At 42.4% G+C, this 25,387-nt stretch overlaps 1 protein-coding gene across 2 annotated transcripts in view; it reads left to right on the top strand.

The window, feature by feature from the left end:
• The window catches only part of LOC137546930 (mitogen-activated protein kinase kinase kinase 15-like), a 246,622-nt gene that overhangs the window by 70,070 nt on the left and 151,165 nt on the right, over positions 1-25,387 (top strand). The window contains exon 3 of one of the 2 annotated variants that reach the window (XM_068269985.1): positions 2,179-2,202. The exons of the other annotated variant lie outside the window; for it this stretch is intronic. Within the exon in view, the coding sequence (XP_068126086.1) occupies positions 2,179-2,202 (24 nt within the window). The remainder of the gene's footprint in view (positions 1-2,178; positions 2,203-25,387) is intronic. 2 annotated transcript variants of the gene reach the window in all.

Below are 25,387 nucleotides of genomic sequence, written 5' to 3'. Positions count from 1 at the left end.
ACCCTTCTTAGGGCTGGTACATTGTTTCTCTTGTTGTTGTATTGCATTGCTGTTCTGTGTCCAGTGCACAAGTTAGCTGTTGGAGACAGGACTGCTGGTCCTAGTAGTGCACCGACCATAACCCACTAATCCTTCACCACCACTACTGGCATCTAGTACCCACTACTGCCCCTGTATAAGACCTCAGTGCAGAATCAGTGTTTTTTTTGGTCACTTAACTGTCATTGAACTACCTCAGCTCGACCACAATCGCCTGCACTCCCGCAAACGTACGCACAAGCCACTCCACACCACTACGCAAAGACTGCCGCAGAGAGGACTAACATTTATGTCCTGGAGGTGTCGACTAGTAAAAACAATGATTTGCTCATCTGATGCAAACACTGAAGCTCTTTGTGGCTGTTTGCAGTGCGTAACACGCAGCATTTCATCTGTCAGTGTGAACCAGGCATAACCCTTACATTACCTTATCGCAATGTACGCACGCCGGATGTTTTAAAGCACTTCATTCCACAAATTTAGGAATATACTTTGATTTCTGCCCTTTAGACAAGAAAACACGACTCTGCGTTAACTACGTAATTATTGGTGGGACTTTTGCCATGGATCCCCCTCCGGCATGCCACGGTCCAGGCGTTAGGCCCATTGAAAAAACTTTTCCATCACTTTTGTGATCAGAAACAGTTCCTATAGGTTTTAAAATTCGCTGGCCAATTGAAGTCTATGGAGGTTCGGCAGATTCGCCTGCTAGTGAACTTTTGCAGAAATTCTGTTTCGAAGTTAGCAAATTGTTCGTGCCATCACTAGCCTGGACACCAGTGATCAGCTACAACCGGCTACTCAGTAGCTGAGCACAGGATCTCTGTTAATTATTTGTGCTTCGCTACTGAGTAGCTGGCTATGTGATAGCGGGTGGCTTTAGTATTAAATAGCCACTGCTCTGCTACACTGTAGCAAAGTGACAAATATCATAGTATGCGGTGCCAGGGGAGCTCTAGATATCGGCAATGGTGCTTAGCTATGATCCAGCCAAACTTTGGATAGAGGTATGGGGATAGTTAGGTGCATAGTGTTAGTGAATAGTGTAGGGGGAGGATATAGGAAGTATTAACCTGCCTGGCGTTCTGATTCCCGCGGCCCTGCGGCCGCAGGAACGGTTTTTGCACATATTTTTTTTCTTTTTCATGTAGCTAGCCTAACGCTAGCTACATGATTCCTACCTCCCTGCGGCGTCCCTCCCACCCCTCCGATCGCCGCCGCCGCAATGGCCCGTCCGGAAATCCCGTTCTGAACGGGATTTCCTGGAGGGCTTCCCCCGTCGCAATGGCAACGCACGTCGTGACGTCATCGACGTCGTGACGTCACAGGGAGACCCGATCCACCCCTCAACGCTGCCTGGCACTGATTGGCCAGGCAGTGCACTCACCTGGGGGGGCCCTGCATCGCGGTGGGTAGCGGCGGATCGGCGGCAGCGATCGGGTAAGGCATGCAGCAAGCAAAGTGCTTGCTGTGTGTTTTTAAAAAAAATTATTCAAATCGGCCCAGCGGGGCATGAGCGGTCACCTCCACCATCTCTGGACGAGCCTAGCTCGTCCAGAACGCTAGGGAGGTTTAAGGGAGAAGAAGTTAGTGTTAGGCATTCAGGAAGGGTTTTGATTTGGGAGAGGAGTTAGTGTTAGGTATCTAGATATGGATATGCTTAGGGATGGAAGTTGGTGTTAGGATATGCATAGGGAGGCAAATTAGTGTTGGTTAACTAAAAAAGAGTGAGGGGGTTAGTGTTAGGCGTCAGGAAAGCTAATAATGGAATATCGGTAATACAATATTACCATTTTTTTTCAACTATCTGCAATACCTGGCGCCCAACTGAGCTAGCTCCTTGATAATATCTACTCCATTTATGACCCCCTACCTATTTACCAAAAATGTTTTTTAAAAATCCCACATCGAGAAAAAAATTAGGGCATTTATTTTTTTGGCAAAAAAGAAAAAATAGGTTTTAACGAAATAAACACACATTTTTTTAAATTTGTCAATATAATCAATTTTAAGAAATGTTCTGTTTTTCTTTTGTAATACACTGCATTTTTCTGTATCCTTTTTTCATTTGTCCTTTTCTGTGACAAAAAAAACCCAAATATGTGGTAATTTTTGTTTGTGTCCTTTATTTTACCTTAGGATATGGTGGCTCAAAAGAATACTGTAAGTATAAATAACATTTATTTGATTAACTTTCTTCCCATGAATATCTTATTTTGTGTTGTCTGCTGTGTTTGTCTATAAATATAAAAGTAAGCAGCTACAGTCTGCAGTCTGCAGAATCTATAAAATGTGACTAATGGTGGCCATACACTGGTTGATTTTTTTGCATCGATATCAGGCTGATTCGATCATTTGATCGAATATGCTACAAATTGATGCAGAAAACGATTCCCGCTTGATAGATTTTTAGCCCAAATTCAGTCAATTCAGTCGACTGCGCTGGATGGAAGATTTCAGTCGGGTTGGGTTTGATTTTGCGACTTTCGTAGTTTTTGTGCTGCATTGTGTCAATACAATTGATATTAGACAAGATTTTGCTGCAGCGTCATTGGGTAAATATCGCTTGTTTACCAGATCTAACAGTAATTCAGTGGTGTATGCCTTGCTTTAGGGACATGACACAGTTTAATACAAGTGTCAGCCACTGCTAGTTTTGGACTGACCTAATGAGTACCTTTATTGTCACCTGCCCACCTCCCCCAACTCCTGTAGGGGCCTTGTCTTCTCACCTGAGCACCTGTCTCAGTTTCAACACTGGAGACAGATTAACTAATGGGGAATCACCTGCATTTATGGGATGGGAACAAAGTTTCTAGTCTGTCTCAGCTGTAAACTGGCTATATTTTAAATTTATCACACTTAATCTACTACCACTATATCTTCATTTACTAGACTAGTGGAAAGGTATAAACGTATAATAGAAAGGTAAAGGATAGATTAAACTTGTATGCAAAACTGGTCTGAAATTGCTCATAGCAAGCAGTCTACTAAAAGATAAACTTCAAGGGGGTGCCACATAGAAGACTTCTACTTATCATTTTCATTTGCTTTCATAAATGTCTCTCAATACCTGAATGATTCATACATGGAAACTCAAAATGTGCACTTTTATAACAAATATGCATATTTGCATTGCTGATATTTCATATTGCCAAGTGCAGAGTCAGAATATGTCCTCCAGTTAATCAGATTATATCTGAGTGTTTTTTTCCCAGGCTCCCATCTTCCATTTCCTTAGTGCTGTTAATGGGAAATTTATAGACCTTCTGATATTGCAAGTACATGTTTATATATCTACACTGGGAATTTTTCCTCTGAGGATATAAAATATATATGCACTGGAAATGGCCATTATTTAACAGCTATGCATATGTCTCTACTATTTCACCCTTAATACCCTATTTAACCCTTAAACCCCTTAAATATATTTCTTAGCTACAGTATGCACAGTTAGGCCTTATCACCACTTGGGCAGTGCTGCGCACGGTTTCAGCAATACACAAAATGTGCACTATGCAAGGACATAAGTGCGTAGACTGCAGTGTCTGATATTTCCATTTGTGCACTGCAATTTACTGCAGTAACACAACACACAGTTGCGTGTATTTTTGTGTGATCTCATTCATTACAATTAATGGGATCTGCACCTGATAGGAGAGTAAATGCACATGGCGTGCATTTCTATGTAGGATGCACAGCCACCTGTGTTGCAGGCAAGGCTTTAAGGTGGCCACTAACGATCCAATCTTTTTCATCCAATTTTAACAAATCTATGTAGTATAGAGATAAATTGAGTCAATATATTGAATGGATACTTTAGGCAGTTCCCTCATATTATTATATATTACATGGTTGAATGAAAAAAATTGGATCATTAGTGGCTACCATTAGAGGGATGTGCTGTATGAAGAACTGTAACTTCTTAAACTCACATTGATATTTAGACTTTGAGGGATGACTCAGATGTACAAAGCTGACTCAGGGCCCTGTAGTTCTATTCAAAGGGCTGCAGTAGGCTTCTCCTCATCCTCTCCCAGTGTAAATGTGTGTTAGTCTACTGATACATATATATGTTTTAAATTGAATCTGAAGTGAGAGGAATATTGAGGCTGTCATCTTCATTCTTTTATAAACAAACCCAGTTCCCTGGGGGTGTCATGCTGAGCTTTAGGCTTTGGTTGTTTTGGAGTCACACATCTGCAACAAGTATGCAGCCAGTGAATTCAAACCTCAGTCAAATCATCTGATCTGCATGCTGATTCTAATCCAGTGATTTAGGAGCCCTTATTCAATTCTCTTTTTCTCCTAAGTTTTGTCCTAGGAGATCATTTTTCATCTGCTGCTTAAAGAGAACCCGAGGCGGGGTTCTTACAACGCAATCCCCATACAGAGGCTGGGTCTGCCTATAGAGCCCAGCCTCTGTTGCTATTTAGCTTCCCCCAAAGCCCCCCCTGCGCGCTGTGAGACCCCATAAAACACAGCCGCGCTGTGCGGGCTGTGTTTCTCTCTGTAATGTCAGTCTCCGCTCTCCCCCACCTCCTGAATAGCTCCGGTCCCCTGTATGGGGATTGCGTTGTAAGAACCCCGGACCGGGATCTCTTTAAAATAACTTTTTTTAGTATTCTGCAATTGAAAAAGCAGGTGAATTAGTAAAGCAGATAATCTCAGAGCTGTGCACCGGCCACCCAGCCTGAAATGGGCGCTGCTATAGCTACATTGCTATAGTTTGCTGTCCGCGCAAGGGTAATTTGGAGTGCTGCTGCAGTGTAATTGCTGGACCCCAAATTACTTCTCCCTCCCAGTTGCTAGTGTGGCGGCACTTGTAAACGGACAGAAGCTCAGCCGACAAGCCCTTGTTGAGTAGGTTCAGAGGGTTCCAACTCTGAAATGGCGAGCTGGAAGGCGACGGAGTAAGCCTCTGGATCAAATAGAGGCATCCCTCTACTGAGGTTAGTATTTAACTTTTTTTCAAAATTTGCCTTCAGGTACACTTTTTAAGAGACAGGCTATTTAAATTCTTGTGCATGCCCCAATCATATAACATATCAATTACTGCAACATCCTACCAAAAAAAAAACGGACCATAACATCATTAATGCTTCCTGAAATTTGCAGCTCATCTTCTCTCCCTTTCCTCCTGCTCCTCTGTTGCTGCCCCTCTTTATCAGCCGCTCAGTTGGCTGCCAATTTCACAATGAAAACCTTTTTCTGAAATTTTCTGATTGCTGGTGTTTTGAAAGGTGGTTCATATAATCAAATGCGTTATTTAACACTGGAGTGGTCCTTTTTTTTAAAAAAAAATTGTGAAACTGCTGCATCTAACATTTTTTTGCAGTGACTGTACAGAGTACAAAGGAGCAAAAGCTCTATTACAATTGCTCCAAAATTGCTAATTACAAAGCACTTTTTGGTGTGAAACAGCCCATACAAAGGTCTCCATAAGTTGCCCTTTCCTCATTTATTTCTAGCTACCATCCTGCTGGCACCCTTTACTCCTAACATGAAACTCTTCTTTCCTTTTCTATTTTTGTCACCTCCCCTTACTCTCACATCAAAGATAAAATAATAATTTTTGGGAAAGAAATAAAAAGGTATTTGCATTCGTTATTTTATCTTAAATAGCTGTTTCCCTAATGTAAAGAAGGAAACCAGTAGAGGAAAAATGGAAAAACCATTCATGTACTTAAATAAGACAGCTGTCACGTGTAATATGTAGCCACATTAGCAAATCATCTACTTTCGGTATGTCGTTACTGCACTTATGCAACCAGCCTTATGAAATCACCTCAGTGTCCTTACTTCATTTGTGTTTGTAATTAAGAAATGCGTTCCAGTTGAAGAAAGGCCAAATCTAACTTCCATGAGTAACAGCCAAAAGCCAGAATGATTTGTAGTTACGTGTTTTCCCACATCACATTGTATTTACAATAATCTTATTTATGAGCTTTTATTGGGAAATGTGAAAAAGCATACAGGCGTGAAAAAGAAAACTTGAAATGCAGTTTATTTGAGGACAAATATCCAGCAGTGGCTGACACTTGTATTAAGCGTTACTTCATTATTTAGAAGACAACGCATTTGAAAGAAAAGAGAAATCAACTATGGGGCCTGCTTAGAAAGGCCCGGTCCAACATAAGTTATAGCTACCCCTCTGTCCCCAGGAACACACCTTGCATTTTCCCTACAGCTTTTGACATCTTGCAAGAGCTTCCAGACTCACTGCCATGTGACCAATGATTTTTCTTATTATTGTCAATTTTTTATTATCGCACGGCCCGTTTGTCTCTTTGTAATAGTTTGTGGTGATTAACAATTCGATATTTGTGTTCATTATGATAAATACAGTAAAATCTCATTACAGTAAACTCTTGCTATAGTAAACGCAGTCCTCTGGTATCGATCATGTGCCTGTATAAATATACATTGTATGACGTATCCTGATATAGTAAACTTCTGACATAGTAAACTACTTGGCCAGGCCCTTGGAGCTTACTTTTTTTACTTACACTTTTATAAGTGTTGATAACGATATATACAAGAAGAACCAATGGTCACAAGTGGAGGACTAACAAGTGGTTCCAGAGAAGGTACTTTAGCTAATAATTAGACATCATTTTAGGAACATTTACACACACACACAAAAAAAAATCAATCTCTGCATCCGAGTACCTACACAGACCTAGGAAAACATTTGTGCCTGGAGTGCTTTAAGAAGCCTGTTGTTTTGTACCATTAATTAACCAGTTTGAACTGCCTGCTGGTAAACTGAGAAGCAGAAATAAGAAAATAATTTTCCTACATCTCCACTGACCCAAGAGGTGGAAGCCATAGTGGCAAATGAAATCTACGAGATGCTGATCAATTATCCTGGCAACTATGGTAATTAATCACTTGCCAGTTAATGGATTGGCAGAAATGTACTTTCTTTGCCTAACACAGTTTCTACTTACTGGATCAGCGAAGATTTGCATATTAGAAAAACTTCCCTCCCGAATGTAGTCACATATGTACAACATCAGGTATGGTTGACAATAAGTAAGGCCTTGATATTTAAAGCGGACCCAAACCAAACATTTTTTTAATTCAAAATATTTAGTTGCACCACTCTGACACATCCAAAGATAAATAAACACTCCTTCAGTCCTATGAGCATTTCAGTGCATGCTTTTCACCCTTCTCTTTTCATAACTAGGGTTATACAGGTGGCAGCCATTAGCAATTCCTCCTTTGCCGGACACCGCCTACTCCACCAGTTTTCCGGATTCTGTCCCGGCAATATGAAAGGAAGGGAGGGGTTCCTCCAATAAATGTAAAATATTTTATATTTGTCATCATGCAGCTGAAAAAAGGCTGCTATGTATTATTATAATTTAGAAAATAGATTTTATTTCTGAAATCTTGTATTTTTAATTTGGGTCCACTTTAAAATTAGCAGAGTTGCGTTCCTTCACCAAGTGCTCAGGCGGTAAAATGTCTTAACCACTTAAGGACCAGGGGATTTTGGAATGATCGGTGCTGCGTGGGCTCTACAGCCCGCAGCACCGATCAGGTAAAAGGCAGGGCGATCAGACTTCCCCCCTTTTTTCCCCACTAGGGGGATGTCCTGCAGGGGGGGTCTGATCGCCGCCGGCTACTATTGATTTGCGGGGGGGGGGGGCTCCTCAAAGCCCCCCTCCGCAGCGCTTTCCGGGCTCCACTGCTTTCCCTCCCTCTCCCTTCTCCTGTGTGCGGCGCAGGACGGATATCCGTCCTGCGCCTGATAGAATAGGCTTCTGCCTATCAGATGCCGGCGATCCCCGGCCAATCAGAGGCCGGGGATCGCCGATCTACGTCACGGCGCTGCTGCGCAGCAGCGCCGTGTGATGTAAACAGCGGGGATTCTTTCCCCGCATGTTTACATTATGCGTGCGAGCCGCGATCGGCGGCTCGCACACTGTTCACGGAGGCAGTCTCCGTGAACTGGCATGGAAAGGCCGCTTTCATGCTATACTACTAACGACCCGCCGACGCCTATGGGCGTCAGGTGGTCGTTAAGTGGTTAAAGGGCCACGCCCATCATTTTCTTTTTTATAAATCTTCCATTTAGCATAGAAATTAATGTTTAAAATGTCCATAAATACTTTAAATTTAGCACTGTCAGTTCACCACCGATTCCCCATGGGAGTCTAGCAGAGGAGCAGTGTATTCTGGATAAAGAGGCATGGCCAAGTCATTCCCTATGGGGTCTAGCAGAGGAGCAGTGTATTCTAGAAAAAGAGGCATGGCCAAGTCATTCCCTATGGGGTCTAGCAGAGGAGCAGTGTATTCTGGTAAAAGAGGCATGGCCAAGTCATTCCCCATGGGAGTCTAGCAGAGGAGCAGTGTATTCTGGAAAAAGAGGCATGGCCAAGTCATTCCCTATGGGGTCTAGTGGAGGAGCAGTGTATTCTGGTCGTTAAGTGGTTAAAGGGCCACTGACATCATTTTCTTTTTTATAAATCTTCCATTTAGCATAGAAATTAATGTTTAAAATGTCCATAAATACTTTAAATTTAGCACTGTCAGTTCACCACCGATTCCCCATGGGAGTCTAGCAGAGGAGCAGTGTATTCTGGATAAAGAGGCATGGCCAAGTCATTCCCTATGGGGTCTAGCAGAGGAGCAGTGTATTCTGGAAAAAGAGGCATGGCCAAGTCACTCCCAATGGAGTCTAGTGGAGGAGCAGTGTCTGCTGGAAGGGAACGTATGGCCAAGTCATTCTCCATGGGATCTAGTGGAGGACCATTGTCTGCTGGAAGGGAACGTATGGCCAAGTTGCAGCTCACCACCTCTCAAGCCTTCTCCAATTGGAGTCAGTATCAGCCCAGTTAGGGTGCTTACATCCAAAAGCAGCTACTACCAGAGAACTTAGGAGGGCAAGGAAAGCCAAGCTGGCCCCTTGCATTTGCTAAAGAGCAATGATATGCTAATACTTCTAGCCTCTGTGAAAATGTAATGCAAGTTAAAGACAGCTTGGAATAAACAGTACAGAGATGACATGAATGAAGTGTAATCCTAGTGTCTGCTGTTATAATGATAAGATAGTTTGGACATGGCTGTTGCTGCTGAGTTGTGGTGTTGATGCTGTCTGGATTCCATTATTTTCAGCACATTGTTTAAATAAATAAAGCAGTGGTGCTCAGACACAGATACAGTGCACAGCAACTTACTGCTACTCTTGCAAACTGTGGCCAATTAGTGGTTTTATTGTTCTTACTTTTACATAAAATGACCTGGCATCCATCTTTTTTGTAACAGTATTGTAAACTAGTCGTATCCAGAGTATTTGTTGTTAAGAACCTTGTGTACAGCTAAACAGTAGCTGCTAAAGATGGTCAATGAATTCTAGTTACCTGTATGTTACAGAGGAGGTGTGTTATAGGATCCAACATACAGTATGCTTAAAGGGAACCTGAACTGAGTAAAATTATTTAAAATAAATACATGACGTAGCTGCAAATGACTGTTACATACTTACCTCACCATCAGTTCCTCTCAGAAGCTCACCATTTCCTTCTTACTGTGATCCCATCCAGTTCTGACAATATTTTGTCAGAACTGAAATATACCACTTTCTGTCAGTTATATATCAGCTGCTGTCAGTTACAACTGAATGTGCAAGGTAATGTCCATGTTTCCCTATGGCTCAAGTGGGCGATATTACAGTTTAAAGCGGAATATAACCCAGCATTTCAACTTTGCTCTAAAACATTATTTACAGCGTATTATATGCAACCAGCATTTTTTTTTTTACTAGACCAGCATCGGAAGGGTTACACACAGAGCTTTAAAGTTCTGTGGAGAGAAATGCAGATGCATCCGAAGTTTAGATAGATACATTTAAGTAAACACAATGCAACAAGTGGTGAATTTGACACACACTCTAACTGTGCAGGAGCTCCCGGACACAGGGAGAGAGTGAGTCACATTCCCCACGTGTTACATTGTGTTTACTTAAATGTATCTATCTAAACATGGATGCGTCTGCATTTCTCTCCACAGAACTTTAAAGGTCTGTGTGTAACCCTTCCAATGCTGGTCTAGTAAAAAAAATGCTGGTTGCATATAATATGCTGTAAATAATGTTTTAGAGCAAAGTTGAAATGCTGGGTTATATTCCGCTTTAACAGTGTGCTGGCTAGGAAGCTGTTATGGGGTAATGGCCATTTTCAAAATGGAGGACGGAGAATTCCATTGATCACAGTGGACAAACAGGACACAGGAGAGGAGAAAGAGATTGATAAGTAGACTTCACGGGAGGTAAGTATGACCTGTGTATGTTAATTTTGACCTTTCATTTTCAGTTCAGGTTCTGTTTAAACTCATTTTTAAGAAAGCTTTTTTTTTTTCAGAAAATGGGAACAGAAATAAAGGAATAGCAATTTATGAACAATAATACACAGAACATTCAAATTGCGCTTTTCTCTGACAGACTCAAAGCACCCAGAGATGCAGCCACTAGGGTGCGCTCTATGGGAAGTAGCAGTGTTAGGGAGTCTTGCTTAGGCAAGACTCCCTAACATTGCTACTGCCTACTGAGCGTGCCCTTACTGAATAGGCGCTAGCTTACTGTACAGGAAGAAAACCCTGGTCTTCTGTGTCAGAATCAGAGCCCTTAACTAAAAATTAAGTAGTTTGCTGTAACAAATGATTATGCGTTACCTTCATTTATTTTTGAATAATGAATAGGATTACTGAAAAAAAGAATTTGCCATTCTGGTCTTTAATAAGTAATTTGTGTAGGCACCTTGAGCATTGAGTAGCATGCTATGCCTAACATACACAGCGGTTGATTGCTGCATGGAGATGTGAGGTGAATCTGTGCTGCTTATTAGCAGAACAGGAATACAATTTAATTGTGTAGTTGGTTGCTATAGATACTTTGACGCTTTTCTAAGTTCCCTTTTATGTGGAACGTGTCAGAGTGTCTGAAGCTACTTATATCAGGTTGTAAGCTGAATGTATCCAGCAGGGTCGTGCACATTAAGATTTCTTATTTATCAAAGGACATGTTGTGCCTGTGTGACTCCTGCAGTTCTGGACTGCTCACAGCTATAGATGAACACAGATGGAAGACAGAAAGTGCTTACCTTGAAGAGATGGTCTGCAGTGGGTATTATAATGACAGATTGCTTTTGCTAAGCAGCAGAGGGGAAGTTTATAAATCCCAGTGTGCCGCCTTACAACCACTTAGGGTTCAGCAAACCACTCTAGGTTTACTGCGCATAGTAGTTGAATAGATGTGAAACTGACACTTTAATAATTTATACCAGTGAATTGGATCAATAACCAACTTTTTCTTTATATGTGTCAAAGATTCGAACAGCGGGATCACTGAACATAGTTGAAGTTTCTCGCCTCCCCTCCTCAACCTCTGCTACGTGCGCATGCACACACACGCACACATGCGCACAAACACACACACACACACTGCAAAGGCTTAGCTTCACCATCAAATTATTGTAGTGTAAGATTAAAGGATACCACAACTGACATGTGACATGATGAGATAGACATGTGTATGTACAGTGCCTAGCACACAAATAACTATGCTGTGTTCCTTTTTTTCTTTCTCTGCCTGAAAGCGTTAAATATCAGGTATGCAAGTGGCTGACTCAGTCCTGACTCAGACAGGAAGTGACTACAGTGTGAGCCTCACTGATAAGAAATTCCACTTTTTTTTATCTTTCCTACTCTCAGAACCCATTTTCTGCTAGGAATATGTTTTATTTTCTTTCTTTAATTTCTTATCAGTGAGGGTCACACTGTAGTCACTTCCTGTCTGAGTCAGGACTGAGTCAGCAATTACATACCTGATATTTAACTCTTTCAGGCAGAGAAAGAAAAAAAGGAACACAGCATAGTTATTTGTGTGATAGGCACTGTACATACACACGTCTATCTCATTATGTCACATGTCAGTTCGGGTATCCTTTAAGTGGATTTAAAACATGGAGTTCTGATCAGCTATACAATATACTGTACTTGCATTATTAGCTCCATTTTATAATACTTCCATGTCACTTTACATGCTTCCAGCGGTGGAAGTGGTTCTCCCACCTCTCCTCACTGCAGCCTCACTCCCTACAGTATGTGGTTCATCCCACTGATGTCAGCAAGCTTTAAGCTGGCTCTAGATAGCTTAGCATTGGGTTGTTTTGGTGCCAGTGAGCAGCAAATTGCTAGAAAAAATTAACATTAGTCCCTTCACCCCCCAACCACCAGCCCAAATCCTCCCCCACCTCCCAGTAAAATACTGTTCCTTCTCCATGTCCTACTCTGGGGTAAAACCCTTTCTGAAAGAGTAGGGGAAGATGTCCTGTGTACCTTGCACAGTCACACACAATGATTCCAGGTGTGCAGCCCTGTATATACAGTAGTTGGTACATCTAATTGCATCTAGGGAAGAAACAAAGTAAAGGTAGGCAAATTGCATGTACAGTAGAGTCTCGATATAATAAACTGATGTACAGTAGAGTCCCGGTTAACTAGAAATCAGGCATCTTGCAGTCTCAACTAACCGGAATGCCTGGTGAGAGAGAATGCGGACGTTTCTTCCAACATTTGCAGAGTCGTGTGCAGCAGAAGCTACAGTACTTACCAATCCTCCGGGCGCTGGTCTTCTTCACTCCTGTAGCTCCCATCGGATTTGCAGCGTTCTCGTATGGCTCCCTGGCGTCTCACATGACCCATCTGAGCTATGTACGGAGGACAACGATAAACCGCTGGAATCTGCAAGACTGAAGAAGACCAGTGCCTGAGGGATTTGCAAGTGATTGCCACTGCTGCGTACCACTTTGCCTGTCATTGGGGGGAGGGGGGGGGGGGGAGGTGGGTGTAGGTTATATTGTAACTCCAGTTGTGTGACTTCTCAAGCAACCAGCACGAACACATATCCAGTGTCAGGCAATCCCCACCTGTGCCGAATAAATGAGACTATACTGTAGTAATCTTCTGGCTAGTAAACTAAGTCCCCAGGTCCCCACCATGCACTTGTTTGAATATACAATGTATGACTAATATTGATATAGTACACTTCTGATATAGTAAACTACTTATCCATGTTGCTTGAAGTTTGCTATAAAGGGATTCTCCTGTAGTTTTAAACAGCCCGGAAGGGTGTATGCAATAAACTGTGTTTAGCAGAATTACGTGTGTAAAGTCTTACTGCACAATGAATAGAGCAGAATGCATTGCATGTAATGTATTGCATTCTGTTCTACTGATCGTGTGGTAAATGTGTACGTAAAGTGGTGTGAAAAACTATTTGCCCCCTTCCTGATTTCTTATTCTTTTGCATGTTTGTCACACTTAAATGTTTCTGCTCATCAAAAACCGTTAACTATTAGTCAAAGATAACATAATTGAACACAAAATGCAGTTTTAAATGATGGTTTTTATTATTTAGTGAGAAAAAAAACTCAAAACGTACATGGCCCTGTGTGAAAAAGAAATTGCCCCCTGAACCTAATAACTGGTTGGGCCACCCTTAGCAGCAATAACTGCAATCAAGCGTTTGCGATAACTTGCAACAAGTATTTTACAGCGCTCTGGAGGAATTTTGGCCCACTCATCTTTGCAGAATTGTTGTAATTCATCTTTATTTGAGGGGTTTCTAGCATGAACCGCCTTTTTAAGGTCATGCCACAACATCTCAATAGGATTCAGGTCAGGACTTTGACTAGGCCACTCCAAAGTCTTCATTTTGTTTTTCTTCAGCCATTCAGAGGTGGATTTGCTGGTGTGTTTTGGGTCCTTGTCCTGCTGCAGCACCCAAGATTGCTTCAGCTTGAGTTGACGAACAGATGGCCGGACATTCTCCTTCAGGATTTTTTGGTAGACAGTAGAATTCATGGTTCCATCTATCACAGCAAGCCTTCCAGGTCCTGAAGCAGCAAAACAACCTCAGACCATCACACTACCAACACCATATTTTACTCTTGGTATGATGTTCTTTTGCTGAAATGCTGTGTTACTTCTACGCCAGATGTAACGGGACACGCACCTTCCAAAAAGTTCAACTTTTGTCTCGTCGGCCCACAAGGTATTTTCCCAAAAGTCTTGGCAATCATTGAGATGTTTTTTAGCAAAATTGAGACGAGCCTTAATGTTCTTTTTGCTTAAAAGTAGTTTGCGCCTTGGATATCTGCCATGCAGGCCGTTTTTGCCCAGTCTCTTTCTTATGGTGGAGTCATGAACACTGACCTTAATTGAGGCAAGTGAGGCCTGCAGTTCTTTAGATGTTGTCCTGGGGTCTTTGTGGCCTCTCGGATGAGTTTTCTCTGCACTCTTGGGGTAATTTTGGTCGGCCGGCCACTCCTGGGAAGGTTCATCATTGTTCCATGTTTTTACCATTTGTGGATAATGGCTCTCACTGTGGTTCGCTGGAGTCCCAAAGCTTTAGAAATGGCTTTATAACCTTTACCAGACTGATAGATCTCAATTACAGTACTTTTGTTCTAATTTGTTCCTGAATTTCTTTGGATCTTGGCATGATGTCTAGCTTTTGAGGTGCTTTTGGTCTACTTCTCTGTGTCAGATAGCTCCTATTTAAGTGATTTCTTGATTGAAACAGGTGTGGCAGTAATCAGGCCTGGGGATGACTACAGAAATTGAACTCAGGTGTGATAAACCACAGTTAAGTTATTTTTTAACAAGGGGGAGCAATCACTTTTTCACACAGGGCCATGTAGATTTGGAGTTTTTTTTTCTCACTAAATAATAAAAACCATCATTTAAAACTGCATTTTGTGTTCAATTATGTTATCTTTGACTAATAGTTAACGGTTTTTGATGAGCAGAAACATTTAAGTGTGACAAACATGCAAAAGAATAAGAAATCAGGAAGGGGGCAAATAGTTTTTCACACCACTGTATGTAATTTTGCTTAGCGCAGTTTATTTTATACACCCCTTAGTATTTAGCATGTTATCCTGTAGAAACAGGCAGCTCCACGGGCAGGCAGTCACTTCTTTCACATAATTCCTTCCAAATTTAAAATATTATGCTCCTCCTGCCTGAGCAATGACTCAATGGTGACTCAATCAACGTGAAATTCCCTCCATTCATATACTAATAATTATTTCTGTAATGTGACACTCCCACCTCCAAAACAATCTCCATCTTAACTTACCAAACAAACTGTTCCCTCTTTAGTATTAGCAAGCCCCCTTCTAACACACCCCCCTCTTAAAAAACAACAAAAACCCTTTTCAATGTGAGAAACCACTCATCCTCTGTGTCCTAGCAACCCCTTTCTAAAGTTACCCCCTACAAAATAACCCTTTTCTGAACTTATAGAAAAGAAAGACATCCCCCTCCATGTCATGGAAATAACATCTCTAATCTAAAGACAGGTCCATCATTTTTTTGGATCTAAAGGTCAAACCAGATGGGGACAGATTGGTGTGTGAGGGATACAGGAAGGCCACAGCCGTAAACTCTCTGCTACACAGGAACAGTTTCTATCCTAAACATGTTAAAACCTCTCTGCCATACGGCCAGTATTTACGTCCAAGACGAAACAATACCAGCTTGGACACATTTGAGGTGCAATCGCAAGAGCTAACTGCACGATTGCAGGCGAGAAATTATGACAAGGAACTTCTCGCGAAAGCTAGGGATAGAGACAGAGACAGGTCCTCCCTAATCTCTAGGACCCCCAGGTGTAAAGAGAAAGGTCCATTCACTTTAACGTTTGATTACACCCCCATGGCGAAGAAATTAACACAGATTGTTAAGAAAAACTGGTCACTAGTAGCAAGAGTCCCCGCCCTCCGGACAGTGTTTCCTGACCCCCCCAGGATAGCGTATAGAAATGCCCCCACATTGGGCGACATTCTAACTCGGAGTGAGTTTCGCTCATGTCCAACTACAAATTGGTTGGGCACTAGCCGCCCTAGGGGTAATTACAAATGTGGCAAATGTAAATATTGCCCCTATATGCGGGAAGGTATCAACTACCGCCTGGGAGGGGTGCATTGGGAGGTGCGGGATTTCATCACCTGTCAAACAAAGTTTGTATCTTATGTGGTATTTTGTCCTTGTGATTTATACTATGTTGGCAAAACCACTAGGCCCCTAAAAGAAAGAATAAATGAGCATTTCAAATCCATAAAGTCGTGGAAAGGGGTGCCCCCGACTCATCGAACACATAAGGGAAGTGCATGGAGGCAATGCCAAATGCCTGAAATTTGCAGGTCTCCTGCATGTTAGCTCCTCCAGGAGAGGGGGTGACCGCGATCGTGAGCTAACTCGACGAGAATCGCGGGTAATTCTACGCACAGAAGCAATGGGACCAATAGGTCTTAATGATGGGCTGGAATTGGCTTGCTTCCTTGATCCATAGCTCCCCTATGTTTGAAGGGTCTGGGACATTGAATTTGTCGGATAAAAGGTGTTGTCCATATAAATAAGGTACCCCTAGAATGCACCGTGGAGGTTCGGATCCTTGCCCCCCTCCTTTCTCCCGGTTCTCTGGTCCTTTCCATCTTAGGTTACCACAGATTTCACGACCTGTGCTCTTTTCTCCTCCTCCTTGTGTTGGGCTTTGGTTTCTTTGGGACTCCAGGCTGCAGTTTGCCCTGTTCTGATCTTCACCCCCTTGCATGGATTGCCTCTCTTTTTCTTCCCCTTTTTCTCCTGTCCTTCCCCCCCCCCCCTTCTTTTCTGATGGTGCCAGAACAGACTTGGGTACCCGTTAATGAAGGTCCCGGTGTACAGGACTCAAAAGTGCATTGGGCACTGTTGACCCATTAATAAATGGACAACTTCAGTATGTGCTGGGAATGGATGAGGAGGGGGCAGACCCGCCCCCTGCCCTGGAGATTTAGGCACATACAATATTCATGCAAGGTGCCCAATCTGTGATTCTGGTAAATCAGCTTGGATCCCGGGTGACTATTTTTTTTCCTGCCCCTCCTCTTTTTCTCTTTTTTTCAATGTAAAGGTAATATGAGTTTCGCAGCCATATGTAATAGACTGTGACCATGTACCTAATGGGGACCTTTTCTCCACTCCCCTCCTGTTAGGGTCGCATGTATCCTCCTTTCTCTTTAATGTAGGACAATACGTTAAAGAGACTCCGTAACAAAAATTGCATCCTGTTTTTTATCATCCTACAAGTTCAAAAAGCTATTCTAATGTGTTCTGGCTTACTGCAGCACTTTATACTATCACTGTCTCTGTAATAAATAAATGTATCTTTCCCCTGTCAGACTTGTCAGCCTGTGTCTGGAAGGCTGCCAAGTTCTTCAGTGTTGTGGTTCTGCTATGAACTTCCCCCTCCAGGCCCCTCTCTGCACACTGCCTGTGTGTTATTTAGGATTAGAGCAGCTTCTCTCTTATCTTTTACAAGCTGGATAAATCGTCCTCTGAGCTGGCTGGGCTTTCACATACTGAAGAATTACAGACAAGGGCAAAGCAGGAAGAAACAAGCAGCCTAAAACTTCAGTGCATGAGAACAGGGGGAAATAAACACACAAATGATCTCTTGAGATTCAAAAGGAAGGCTGTATACAGCCTGCTTGTGTATGGATGTATTTTCTATGTGTGGACATACTGTACATCAACCTACTTCCTGTTTTGGTGGCCATTTTGTTTGTTTATAAACAAACTTTTAAAAACTGTTTTTAACCACTTTTAATGCGGCGAGGAGCGACGAAATTGTGTCAGAGGGTAATAGGAGATGTCCCCTAACGCACTGGTATGTTTACTTTTGTGCGATTTTAACAATACAGATTCTCTTTAAGGCAGGGGAAAAAATCTTAAAACCAAGTGGATACCTCCGGAGACTTTAGTAGGTGGATGTGGGCAGTCGGAACTATATAGGAGATAATGTATCTCCAAGGTTTTCTTCAAGATCGGCAGTGTCACCCCCAGTCTTTTTAATAGGATTTGGGGTCTTTTAGGGATTTTATAATAATAAAAAGGTGTTTTTAACCTATTGGGCAGAGAGTTAATATAAGGATAGTAAGGGAACGTTGCTTCATGCCACTGTGGGCATACACATTATGTTCACACAAAGTTTATTCACATGGGAGTTAATGTAAGGATAGTAAGGGAACGTTGCTTCATGCCACTGTGGGATTCACATGGAAAAATGCACAATGTTCAAATAAGCACAAGTCACTTTAATGTAATTATATATGGTTAATGTTATAGCACAGTAATGTTTATCCTGAGCACTCTTGGTAATGCACACTGTATTTATGTATTTATGTATGCCACTTGAAGTACACAATGTATCTGTCGCCATAGCGACCTGAATCGGCGCATACGCTTGCTTTGTCTAGCTTATGCAGCGCACTATCATTCTTCGCCGCTGGACGGCGTGGCCTCACCCCTGACCCCTGTGACATCAACTCCTTACACCAATCACAAGCGCCGAGGGTGCGGCTTCCAGATTTTATACAGGAAGCCGCACGGCGCTATTATGATTACAAGACACAAGCACGTGAACAAGCGCCAGTCAGGCACGAAACGGCGTAGTGCAGTCCCCCCACCCTGGTCACCCGAACCTTGGCACACCTCAGCACAGACACCTGGAACAGGTTTGACACAACTAAGAGCTACAAATATGTATGTATCATGTTTGACATGAAGATGAATTAAAGCGGATCAAGGTGACAGTTGCCCGGCTCGTTTTGATGTACTATGTGCATGCTGACTTCTTTCTAGTGATTTGCACTGGTTGCACGTCCTTTGGCTTTTGTTCATATGCTGCAATACAGGAATGCTTTGAGGTGAAGTTTTGTGCCGTTAGAAGAGACATATGCAGGCTGCTTCTTCTGTTCCTCCTCAAGATCTAAATACTGAGTGCCGAGTGGTGTATGTTTCTGCAGTGTACTATACTAATCTAAAGACTGTCCTAAATTCCTAAATTAACACCATTACTAATGTAAAAAATGTTTCCTCCTTCATGCCTCAGTATTACCCACCTAACATGATTCCCTACCCTAGTGTACCCTGATACCTAACTACAGAAAACTATTGTTCATCAATGTTAGAACCAACCCCCCCCCCCCCCCCACACACACACACACACACACCTAATACCAGCCCATCCCCCTCCTCCCAAGTAAAGGAACATGCCCCAGAATACCCACAAGGTGAAGCAGACAATGAAATCCTTAGCAGCAAGGCTCCTCATCGCCCTCATTGGATGTACCCAGTGCTGAAACATAAATGGCCATGATTACATGGGATGGCTTTAGTGCTACTGGTTTTGGTGCAACATTCAGGGTAGGAACACACTAGGCAGAATCGCATATGCATTTTCCACTATATTCTATGGAAAACGCATATGCGATTCTGCCGAGTGTGTTCCTACCCTCAAAAGAAGAGGAAAATCCTGCATCAAAGCTGCTTTACATGGAAGTATTAAGTTTGGACCCTTAAAATCACCAACAGATGCCTTCATAGAGCAGTAATTATATTCTATTATTTCATGGGTGCCAGAATACACAGCATTTTGCTAAAAACAGCCCACACATACAGTATGCAGCCACAGATGCTGCAGCCTTCCATTTATAAATTGGCAGCCCTAAATTTGAGCCCCATAGAGCAGTACATGGAGGCACCTGTTGTGCTGCTGGATCTTTACTACCTGTTGAAATAACACAAGTGTAACCATAACGATTATGAGGCACAGACTACTTAAGAAATGATTAATGTGGGATATGTGTTTTTCTAATCAGAAGGGAAGTAACAAATCACATTATTGTGTGTGCATTTATCTTAATGTTCTCATTTTAAGAATGTATACACGGAGGAGTGGTGGAGAGGCAGCAGCATAGGTCATTACACTCCCCCAGAACAAGTAATTACATCTCAGCAGTTTCATTTACCCAGGCCTTGTTGAGCTCTTAATATGAATGCTGAGATTTATGGAAGCTCAGGGAGTTCTGTTTCATAGATGAAGGAGATTGTGAAGCGCACTGAAGCATACAGTTTGTATTGCTCGCTTTTGATTCATACGGCAAAAGATTTGTATACAGTTTTATGCTACCTATCCATCCAGAGAATCATTAGACTGTCTTGGGGAATATGCAAAGAAAAATAGACTAGAGATTTGAAGGAGGCAACCAGATTATGGATTTCACCTTTAAGAGGATAAAAACCCCAAACATTAGCTTTATACTAACAATAGCAATATGATCTGCTAGACTTATGCTGGGAATAACCAATGAGATTTTTCAGCAGATTTACTGTCTGATATCTCATGGTGTTTTCTCAGCATTACATTAGGTTCAGCAAACTGGCATATGTACCACAAATATCAAGTTATCTGCAGCTGAAATTGTGGCCTTCACTATAAAGCTTTGCCTAAAATTGTACTCATGCTGAAAATAAATCGCTTTTACAGTCACTTGACTGAAGTAAAGGGTATCAGGGAAGCATTACTAACTATAGTGGGATGCAAAAGTTTGGGCAACCTTGTTAATCGTCATGATTTTCCTGTATAAATCGTTGGTTGTTACGATAAAAAATGTCAGTTAAATATATCATATAGGTATAGGAGACACATATAGTGATATTTGAGAAGTGAAATTAAGTGTTTTGGATTTACAGAAAGTGTGCAATAATTGTTTAACTAAAATTAGGCAGGTACATACTGTAAATTTGGACAATGTTGTCATTTTATTGATTCCAAAACCTTTAGAACTAATTATTGGAACTTAAATTGGCTTGGTAAGCTCAGTGACCCCTGACCTACATACACAGGTGAATCTAATTATGAGAAAGAGTATTTAACCACCCTGGCGTTCTATTAGAACGGCCAGGGCGGCGACGCAGCACATTTTTTTTTTTAAATCATGTAGCTAGCCTAGCACTAGCTACATGATAGCCACTGTGCAGCGGCATCCCCCCGCCTCTTCCGATCGCCTCTGGCGATCAGAGCAAACAGGAAATCCCGTTCAGAACGGGATTTCCTGTTTGGCTACCCCCGTCCCCATGGCGACGATCAGGATGACGTCATCCACGTCATCCACGTCATGGCGTCAGAGGAAGTCCCGATCCACCCCTTAGTGCTGCCTGGCACTGATAGGCTAGGCTGCACACGGGGTCTCGGGGGGGGGGGGGGGGCCTGTTACGTGGCAGGTAGCGGCTGCGATCGGTATAAACACGCAGCTATCAAAGTGCTAGCTGCTTGTTTTAAAAAAAAAACTTATGAAAATCGGCCGACCAGGGTCAGAGCAATCTAGCGGCGGTCATGGATGAGCTGAGCTCGTCCATACCGCTATGCTGGCTAAGGGTGTCGATTGTAAGCTTCCCTTCTCTTTTAATTTTCTCTGAAGAGTAGCAACATGGGGGTCTCAAAACAACTCTCAAATGACCTGAAGACAAAGATTGTTTACCATCATGGCTTAGAGGAAGGATACAGAAAGCTGTCTCAGAGATTTCAGCTGTGTGTTTCCACAGTTAGGAACATATTGAGGAAATGGAAGACCACAGGCTCAGTTCAAGTTAAGGGTCAAAGTGTCAGACCAAGAAAAATCTCGGATAAACAGAAGCGACGAATGGTAAAAACAGCTAGAGTCAACCCACAGACCAACACCAAAGACCTACAACATCATCTAGCTGCAGATGGAGTCACTGTGCATTGTTCAACCATTCGGCGCACTTTACACAAGGAGATGCTGTATGCAAGAGTGAGGCAGAGGAAGCCTTTTCTCCACCCACAGCACAAACAGAGCCGCTTGAGCAAAAGCACATTTGGACAAGCCAGCTTCATTTTGGAATAAGGTGCTGTGGACTGATGAAACTAAAATTTAGTTATTTGGGCATAATGAGGGGCGTAATGCATGGTGGAAAAACAATGCAGCATTCCAAGAAAAACACCTGCTACCTACAGTAAAATATGGCGGTTCCCTCATGCGGTGGGGCTGTGTGGCCAGTGCAGGGACTGGGAATCTTGTCAAAGTTGAGGGACGCATGGATTGCACTCAGTATCAGCAGATTCTGGAGACCATTGTCCAGGAATCAGTGACAAAGCTGAAGCTGCGCCAGGGCTGGATCTTTCAACAAGTCAATGACCCTAAACACTGCTCAAAATCCACTAAGGCATTCATGAAGAGTAACAAGTACAGTACAATGTTCTGGAATGGCCACCTCAGTCCCCAGACCTATATATAATTGAAAAGCTGTGGTGTGAGTTTAAGGGACTCCGAGCAGTGCAGTAACTATGGAAAGATGCATGCTTAAAGGCATACCCACAGGCACTGCTCGAAGTCCCTTTGAAGAGAGCTGTCCATGCTCGGAAGCCATCAAACCTGAATGAACTAGAGATGTTTTGTAAAGAGGAATGGTCCAAAATGCCTTCAACCAGAATCCAGACTCTCATTGGAACCTAAAGGAAGCATTTATAGGCTGTCATTTCTGCAAAAGGAGGATCTACTAAATATTAATTTCATTTATTTTTTGTGGTGCCCAGACTCATGCACCTGCCTAATTTTATTTAAACAATTATTGCACACTTTCTGTAAATCCAATAAACTTCATTTCATTTCTCAAATATCACTGTGTGTGTCTCCTATATCAGTGTTTCTCAACATTTTATTGGAATGTAACCCTTTTAAAACCCTTTACACCCCAAGTACCCACCTAACAAAGTAAACATTATCACAAGTACCCCTTGACAAATATATATTTAATCGTAGTACATGATAATTGGTTCAATTTCTAAGCATTTACTATTGCTTTTCATTAGCTAAAATACTAATTTTGTGCTGTTTAAATAAGATTTATCATTTTCGAAAACTCTGAATTAGTTATTCTTGGCTAAGTATATTAAGCCCGAGTACCCCCTGGAACCATCAGAAGTACCCCCTGGGGTATGCGTACCACATGTTGAGAACCTAGGTCCTATATGATGTATTTAACTGACATTTTTTATCGTAACAACCAACAATTTATACAGGAAAATCATGACAATTAACAAGGTTGCCCAAACTTTCGCATCCCACTGTAACTAACTAACTAACTAACTAACTGCGTTACATATATTCTGGTATTCACTCTGGTATTTTTTATTTTTATTGTGCTCCCCAGGGCCCCTGCATGCTCCATTCACACATGGGGCTGGATTCACAAAGCTGTGCTAACTCATAGCACTCATAGCACAGTTGCACTAGCATTTTACGCGGTTTTCGCACGCAATCTCAAATTTTTACAGGAAAATGCGCGCATTTTCGCACCAAAATTTGCGTTAGTGCGCGAAAAACATTACAAGCATTATAACGCCTGCAAAACGCTAGCGCGGCCGAACTATAAGTTAGCACGGCTTTGGGAATCAAGCCCCATGTCTGAAAGGAGCCTGCAGGGGCCCTCGGGAGCACAATAAAAATAAAAAATACGATAGTAATCAAATATATGTAACCCAAAACGCTGCACACAAAACGCTGCACGGCTTTGTGAATCAAGCCCATTGTGCGGTGCAATTTGCATGCAGCATAAGATCCCACCGCAGCGCACCATTACATACACTTTGCTCCCTGTGGCAGACATCCGCGACAGGGAAAGCACAGTGACCCGACCCCCGAACGTCTAAGCCAATGATGTCAGACGTCAGACATGTCAAACCCCTCAGTCACATGCACACTTCCGGACAGTGTGCCACAGGATTTGCCCATATTCGCACCGCTACCGCAAACAACTTAAAAATTCTTTGCAGTGCCGTTGACTTCCATTGCGTCATGTACAACACACATCATGCAGCAATGCGCTTCCGTCACGCCGCTGGTACTGTGGCATGTCTCATAGACATAAATGGCCACTGTGACGAACTACAGCGGGGAGGGTACAGCAACGCATTATGCTGTGGTAAGTGTGAAAAGGGCCACAAAGTTTTCGCCAGCAAAGTGGGCGTGCTGCTCCATTAGTCCATGCGCTTCAGTCTTCATCCTCACAGGGGCGCCTCTCCTCAGTGACCTGGTGCGTGTTGTTACAAAATGAAGTGTACCGGATCACTGAGAGGATGCGGTCGTACGAGAATGAAGACAAACGTGCACAGACTAATGGAGAAGCGCACCTGCTGGGATGGGTGAGCACAAATTGGGGGAGCCCGGCAGCACTCAATTGCATCTATAGTAGTGCCTTCCCTGGGTATAAGGCTGGGCTGGGCTCACACAAATGGTTTAACAGTGCAATTACCAAACAGTGACCACTCACTTAAATGCCTGTCGTAAAACAGTTGCCGTACAATTGCTGTATTGTGAAACTGGTTGGCCCAATTTGTGTCAAAACACCTACTGCAATTTGTATCATTGTTTGACATGCGGTATAATTAGCAAGCAGTCATGGACACTCCATATAGCTATTCATAGGTGATCGGATGTACATACATAAATGCCACCATCAGGTATTAATGTAACAGCTACCCGCAAACACTTGATGGTTCAACACAGTGGCTGTTAAAGCGGACCTGAACTCAGTACTTCCTCTCTTGTCTAAAACATACGAAACAGCATAACCTTTAAAGAAAAACATTTCTTTGTTACAGCTGATAGAAATCCTGCAAAAAATCTGCAGTTTATCTACTTCCTGCTTTCATGGAAGCAGACATTTTGTTAACAGCCTGTGCTTTTCAATTAGCCTCTCTGCCATGGCAGGCAACTGACACAGCTGAGAGATCAGATTACAACTTGTGATTAGACACAGATGAGGGGGAATTAGACAGGCTAAACTCTCTAAATACATACAGGGTGCATTTATCTATGTTTTCCTTCTGTCCTGTACAAAAGTCTGGGTCCACTTTAAGTGCACAAAGCTGTCATGGTGTGATGTTATGCAATCAGTTTTACTTCCTCCTTGTGCAGATTTATGTACCAATGAGACAGAGAGAAGGAGATTACTGGGAATCTGGAAATCTTTTTCCAGCAAGACAAACACTGTTGCTGTGTTTTCTAGCAGATTTTCCCCCAAAAAGGTATTACAGTTATAGAGTGTGAGAGATCCACAAGAGGCATTCAATAATGAACAGAAAACTATCTGTGCCCCAAAATGGGCCGAACCAAAAGTCTGTATCTTCTGTATGTTCTTCCTGAGCCAGGCTTTTATACTTATAATAATATAATATTTTAGTCTGTGATGTTCCTGTCCTTATATATCCCAACCTCCTTTCTTAATTAATTCCTGCCTGTACTGTCTCTCCCTCCCTCTTGAGTAAAAGTGCTATCTCAAAGACACTTGGGCTGGGTTTACACTATGACAGGTTTGTGCCGTGGATGGTGACGTTGTTATGAAGAGTAGAATGTGCATGAGTTGCTTTCAGGAAGTAAGACAACATATTTCAAATGCAAGCAGCAAAGCACAAAAGCTTTACTCT

Source organism: Hyperolius riggenbachi, chromosome 2 (assembly GCF_040937935.1).
Source record: "Hyperolius riggenbachi isolate aHypRig1 chromosome 2, aHypRig1.pri, whole genome shotgun sequence".
NCBI lineage: Eukaryota > Metazoa > Chordata > Amphibia > Anura > Hyperoliidae > Hyperolius > Hyperolius riggenbachi.
This window is presented reverse-complemented; position numbering and strand designations above follow the sequence as displayed.